The sequence below is a fragment of the Chrysemys picta genome, chromosome 5, assembly GCF_011386835.1.
Source record: "Chrysemys picta bellii isolate R12L10 chromosome 5, ASM1138683v2, whole genome shotgun sequence".
Taxonomy (NCBI): Eukaryota; Metazoa; Chordata; order Testudines; family Emydidae; genus Chrysemys; species Chrysemys picta.
The window spans coordinates 10,114,240-10,120,913 of NC_088795.1; the positions used below are offsets into that span (position 1 = coordinate 10,114,240).

Genomic DNA, 6,674 nt, shown 5'->3' on the forward strand with positions numbered 1-6,674 from the left:
GCTTTGAAAGCAAAGTTCCTGAGTGAGCAGGGTAACCTGTGACTTTATAGTTTGTGTACTGAGAAGCTAAACCTGCCCCCGTTTCTTTACCCAGGTAATGTTGACTATCCTATCCAGTTACATACCCCCTTCACCCCCCCTCCAACACACGTGTCGAAATAAAAATAGTTCTACTTTGTTAAAGCACACCGTTTTCTTTAATACTGTTTTCGCGGGAATTTTTTAAAACTGGGACGCAGACTGTGGTGCGGAGCGGGTGTAGTGTTGTGACGCGAATGCAGCTTCTAAACTCAAGGATTGACAGGCTCCGCTGCGGTGGGATGCTTGTTTCAACGGAGCCTGTCACCCCTCCTGATCGGGACTGTGTGTATGGGGGGTCTATTTGACTTTGTGGCAGGGGGAGGACGGTTACAGATCCCCTGCTGTGTGGCTCTGTGATCCTGCCTAAGGACCGGCGCTCAAGATCTGTAACTGCCCTCCCCCGCCACAAAGTCACAGAGCAACCCCCCCCCCAACATAACATGAAAACAACCTCCCAGACTAACCGGGGTAACTAGTCACTGCATCACTGCACTGTGTATGTGCCCTGCTGCTGTGCCTGCCCCCGACTATGTACCCTGCCAAAGGAGACTGTCCTGTCCAATTACCAACCCCCTTTCCCCTCCTCCTCCAAAAGAACATGATTGAAACAGTAGTTAACAGAAACGAATTTTTTATTATCAACTACACATGGCATTGGGAGGTGAAACTTGGACGTGGGCTTCTGTCAGGCGGGAAGGAAAGAACTTTTCAAATTTTGGGAAATGAGAGCCTTCTGCTACTAGAGCTCTCTGCAGGGGTGGAGTGAGAGTTAGCAGGGACTCTGCCGCCTCTCCTTCTTTGCACTTTGGGTGAGGTGGGTATGGGACTTGGTGGCGGGGGATGGCGGTTACAGATGGACTGCAGCGGGGCTCTGTCCTCCTGCCTCCGTTCCTGCAGAACATCCACAAGGCGCCGGAGTGTGTCCGTTTGCTCCCTCAGTAGTCCAAGCAGCGTTTGAGTCGCCTGCTGGTCTTCCTGCCGCCACCTCTCCTCCCGATCCATGTTGGCTTGGTGCATTCGGGTCAAGTTCTCCCGCCACTGGGTCTGCTGTGCTGCCTGGGCTTGGGAACAGGCCATAAGCTCAGAGAACATGTCCTCCCGTGTCCTCTTCTTCCTACGCCTAATCCGCGCTAGCCTCTGGGAGTGTGATTCCAGGCTAGGTTGTGAGACAGTCGCAGACGGGGCTGTGGAAATGGGAAAAAGGGAGTGAATTCCTAAGAAAGATAAATGTAGTTGTGAACAAAGAACATAGTCTTTCTCTGTGAACAAGACCATGCACAGCACCTTTCACATGCGCACTCAGCACAAGGTCGAATTCTCGGCCTTCGCATTCAGTGCCTGGGGTCTTGAACAGCACATTTGAGAAGCGAGGCAGCACAACGGAATTTCTGTTGCAGGCAGACATGGTAAGCCGTACACTTGTGGCAGTTTAAAACTTTTATATTACCACTGGCCTCATTTCACATTTAAATCAATGTCAGTCCCTGCTGCCAGCAATCCGGCAAGCGGGAACTCTGCCCCTGTCCCACCCCCTCGCGGCTGTCCCCGGGAACGATCCCTTTCGGCTGCCCCTCTCCCGCCTCCACCGCGTGGCTGCAAACCAGCGGTTACAGTTCTGTCAAGGAATGGGAAAGCAGTCCCAACACTAACATTCCCCTACCTAATTAAAAGCAGGTCACCATGGCCGACATCACCCTGATGAGGATCTCCGAGAGCGACAAAGAGAGAATGCTCCGGGAAAGCCTCCAAAGACCAGGGCCGTATGCCGCCCTGCTGTGCAGAGCAATGATCCCGGAGTACTTGATAATCTCGTGGCGCGGCAACGTGTCGTACTTCGGAGGACCCAATAAGGCCGCTCTCCCCAAGAACCTCATGCAACGGCTTTCAAGTTACCTCCAGGAGAGCTTCATCGAGATGTCCCAGGAGGATTACTGCTCTATCCCCGGACACATAGACCGCATTTTACTGTAGCTGCAGTAGCAGGGAATAAACAGTAGAGCGGCTTGTGCAGGACAATCACTGAAAACCGGACATTGCTAGATTTCTTTTCAAAACTTGCACTGCCCCTTACTAAACCGTTAAGCGCCTAGGGCACACTAATCATGAACAACCCATTCTTTTAATTGTTAATATTCCTGTTTTGTTTAAAATAAATGTTTAGATGTTTACAACACTTACTGGCTGATCCTTCACCAGATTCTGTGTCCGGGGTAACGGCTCGGGACGCTTCGTAGGGGATCTCTGTAAGGGTGATGAAGAGATCCTGGCTGTCGGGGAAATCAGCGTTGTGAGAGCTGCCGACTGCCTCGCCCTCCTCATCTCCTTCCTCATCTTCCCCGTCCCCTAACATGTCCGAGGAACCGGCCGTGGACAGTATCCCATCCTCAGAGTCCACGGTCACTGGTGGGGTAGTGGTGGCGGCCGCACCGAGGATGGAATGCAGTGCCTCGTAGAAACGGGATGTCTGGGGATGGGATCCGGAGCGTCCGTTTGCCTCTTTGGTCTTCTGGTAGCCTTGTCTCAGCTCCTTGATTTTCACGCGGCACTGCGTTGCATCCCGGCTGTATCCTCTCTCTGCCATGTCTTTAGAGATCTTCTCGTAGATCTTTGCATTCCTTCTTTTGGATCGCAGCTCAGAAAGCACGGACTCATCGCCCCACACAGCGATGAGATCCAAGACTTCACGATCAGTCCATGCTGGGGCTCTCTTTCTATTCACAGACTGCACGGCCATCACTGCTGGAGAGCTCTGCATCGTTGCCAGTGCTGCTGTGCTCGCCACGATGTCCAGACAGGAAATGAGATTCAAACTGGCCAGACAGGAAAAGGAATTCCAATTCAAATTTTCCCGGGGCTTTTCCTGTGTGGCTGGTCAGAGCATCCGAGCTCGCACTGCTGTCCAGAGCGTCAACAGAGTGGTGCACTGTGGGATAGCTCCCGGAGCTATTAGCGTCGATTTCCATCCACACCTAGCCTAATTCGACATGGCCATGTCGAATTTAGCGCTACTCCCCTCGTCGGGGAGGAGTACAGAAGTCGAATTAAAGAGACCTCTATGTCGAACTAAATAGCATCGCAGTGTGGACGGGTGCAGGGTTAATTCGATGTAACGGCGCTAACTTCGACATAAACGCCTAGTGTAGACCAGGCCTAAGTCTGTCCCCTATTGTAACACTATTTAATACTGGTCCACCCAATGTTGGTGCACAGTTCAATTATTTGATGTTAGTACATTTCAGTTATTCTTGAAATTAAAAAGTTTCTATAAGCTTAGAGGAAACCATTTTTTTTAAATTGCTTATATATGGCATGAATAAATACTGATGTACAGATCCTAGCATGCAAATTTGTCATCCTATATGACAGGGATAAATCATGCATGCAAATCATGCATCAAAGTAATGAAATCGGCTACAAAAGCAATAAAAAATAAGGTATTCAAAAGTTTAACAAATGGAGTGGGGGACGCTGAAGACACTCCTCACCTGGAGCGCCATATGGTCTAGGGCCGGCCCTGTTCTGGGCCACACCCATGGCTGTGTTGCAGGTCATGTTACAAAACCATGGGGCAGTCACATCACCCAGGCTACCTGCCTCCAGACCCATAGGCGGCAGGTTTGTATAATTTTTGGTGGTGCCCAAAATGGTGGTACCCCCCCCCACCGCTCCCGCCCTGTAAGCCGATATATATATTTTATTAAATAGTGTAAACATGGACTGGAAGCCGTAAGCATTTAAGTGCAATGTTTCTCTTTATTGCACAATATCACTATCAGAAAAATCCATTGTTGATTATTAGTGGTCCTACAAATCAAGAATTTGTTGCTGGGATAAAATGAAGCTACAGCGCATCGGTGCCACAAGATTACAAGGGTCAATTAAAAGTGGAAAAACAGAAGCAGCATTTGCCTGCTTCAATATACAGTATTATATTTTGTTGCACCTGTTGTGACGAAGTGGGAATGTTCTTAATGTTTTCTCTGAATACTGTGTGGGTGCCTCAGTTTCCCCTGCAAGGTGCCAACTGAAGGTGTTGGGGACAAAGAGATCAGGTGGCCTCCTTGTCTGGAAGAGACACAAAGGCCAGAGGAGGGAGTGTCAGTTTGCAGCAGGCTCGGGAAATGGGGAGAGGCCCAGAACTTGGGTCTGGGCTCCCCACCCCCCCCCAAGATGGACCTGACTGAGGGGTCCCTGTTTCTGTACCTACAAGCTCTGTTTTAGACTGTGTTCCTGTCGTCTAATAAACCTTCTGTTTTCCCGGCTGGCTGAGAGTCATGTCTGACTGCAGAGTTGGGGTGCAGGGACCTCTGGCTGCCCCAGGACTCTGCCTGGGCGGACTCGCTGCGGGAAGCGCACCGTGTGGAAGGGCATGCTGAATGCTCCGAGGTCAGACCCAGGAAGGTGTAAGCTTCTTGCCCTGGAGACAGTATGCTCAGAGAGAGGAGGCTCCCCCAGAGTCCTGACTGGCTTTGAAGGAGTGATTCCAGAGCATCCCAGCATCCCCTTCCACACCATGCGCTTCCCGGAAGTCCGCACAGGCACTAACACTCCCTCCTCTGGCCTTTGTCTCTTTTCCAGGCATTAGGAGGCCACCTGATCTCTCTGTTCTCCAGCACCTTCAGTTGGCACCTTGCAGGAGAGCGGCCCAGGCCATTAGTTGTCCGGAGACAGGGTTTCGGCCATTCTCTGTGCAGACACCATCACACTGGCCCTCTAGGGTTCTACAACAATCACATCCCCTTATCCCACCATCTAGATCCTTAAGAAATGCATAGGAGAAACTGAGGCACCCACACAGTATTCAGAGAAGACATTAAGAACATTCCCACTTCGTAACACCTGTATACGACTAGTTATATACTTTAAAGGGTGTAAAATAATCAAGTATTGTGCTAAACACAATGATATCCAAACTGACCAAGCACCTTTACCCCTCCTTCCTTCACAAGCTGCACTGAGTACAGTTTCACAGCCTGGGGCGCAGCACTGGGGGGGTAAGTACGGGGTGGGGGGCAATAACCCAAAGTCGCTCCTTTGCCTCCTGGTCCTGCCGCTCCCTCAGCCCCCTCTGCTGAAGGGAGACCACGAGGAAAAAACATTCCCCCCCCTTTTCCTTTCTTCTCCACCGGCACCAGCTGGGCTTCAGAGCCCCCTTCCCTGCCGCGCAGCTGCCTCGCTCTGCATGGAGCTGCCGGGGACCGCGGGCTGCTGCTCCTCAGCCCCCCCGCTGTGCTGCCACCCCTTCCCCTCCCGGCAGAGCCCACCCCAGCTTGGGAGCCTCCTCCTCCTCATCCCCAGGGAGCCGGGCAACCAGCCTACACTGCCTGCAGCCCCGGAGCTAGCGAGCAGGGCTGGGAATGCAGGGGGGCAGTGCCCGGCTGCAGACTCCGAGTCCGGAGCCCAGTGCTGGCTGCCTGGAAACTGGAAAGGCGCCGCTTTTGGAAAATGTGCACAGAGGGGAGCAGCCGCTCCCCTCCAGCTACGCTACTAGGTGGGGGAGGGATGCTCCGGGGCGGGGGGGGTGTGTGCCCGCTCCAGGCAGGTCCAGGGGAGAAACCCAGCTCCAGATATTGGTGAAGCACAGCCCCCAACCTTGAATATTCCTGGTGCTCAGGCACCACGAGTCCATATAACCTGCCGCCCCTGTCCAGACATTATGGGGGTTCACTGGCATTGACAAATGTAGTGGAAAGCCAACTCAGATTTACAGCCTTTAATCTGTGTGTGTGCTCATAGGCAGGCACATTTGACATCAGGGCCGGCTTTAGTAAGTGCGGGGCCCGATTCGAATACCCAGCGGCTGTCCGGGTCTTCGGCGGCACTTCAGCAGCGGGTCCTTCACTCGCTCCGGGTCTTCCATGGCACTGAAGGACTCGCCGCTGCCGTGCCTCCGAAGACCCGGACCGTGCCAGGTGAGTACAAAAATTAAAAAGGCACCTAAGTTAGGCGCTTTTCTTTAGGGTGTGGGGCCCTCTTAGGCGCGGGGCCCGATTCGGGGGAATTGGCCTAAAGCCGGCCCTGTTTGACATGCATATGCAATTTGAATGAAAGACTCTTTTGCAGGGCATCACTTAATATCTAGCACTTACAGTGCTTTTCATCTCAAAGCACCTAATGGTCTACACTTTACTTTTGGCATATCTAGACTTTCTGGAACCTGCTGGTTTGAGTCACAGCAGGCTCAGCTTAGCTTTTCAGGTGTAGTAGATAAACTCAGTACCATGTAGTTTACTGTGTCGGGCCTTGTAGATGAGACCTTAAAAACTGAGGCCAAGATTCCCAACGATAGCTTGCTGTAGTTTGCTAATGATAGTGGCTGCATAATCATTCTGGTGGAGTAACCTCAGTGTTGCCATCTCTTGTGATTTTACCACAAGACACATGATATTTGGTGGGTTTTCTTCAAGCCACAGCCCCTGGAGTCATGTGGTTATGTGGGAATCTCAGCGCACAACAGCTGAAACCATCACTGAGTCTAGTGACAGTCCAGAGGGGTGGGGCTTGAAGTCCTATCTGCATTATCCAAATGGCAGTTATGGAACTGAAGACCCCACAAAAATAGAAACATATGGAAAAAATCATATCTAAAGTAG

At 51.8% G+C, this 6,674-nt stretch overlaps 1 protein-coding gene across 1 annotated transcript; it reads right to left on the minus strand.

Moving 5' to 3' along the window:
* Positions 1–246: 246 nt before the first annotated feature.
* Positions 247–3,239, minus strand: LOC135983522 (uncharacterized). The gene is made up of 2 exons (XM_065595880.1): positions 2,260–3,239; positions 247–1,265 (listed from the first exon to the last, which is right to left on the minus strand). Exons 1-2 carry the CDS (start codon positions 2,834–2,836, stop codon positions 790–792), a joined length of 1,053 nt encoding a protein of 350 aa, XP_065451952.1. The 5' UTR covers positions 2,837–3,239; the 3' UTR covers positions 247–789.
* Between the last annotated feature and the right edge of the window lie 3,435 nt (positions 3,240–6,674).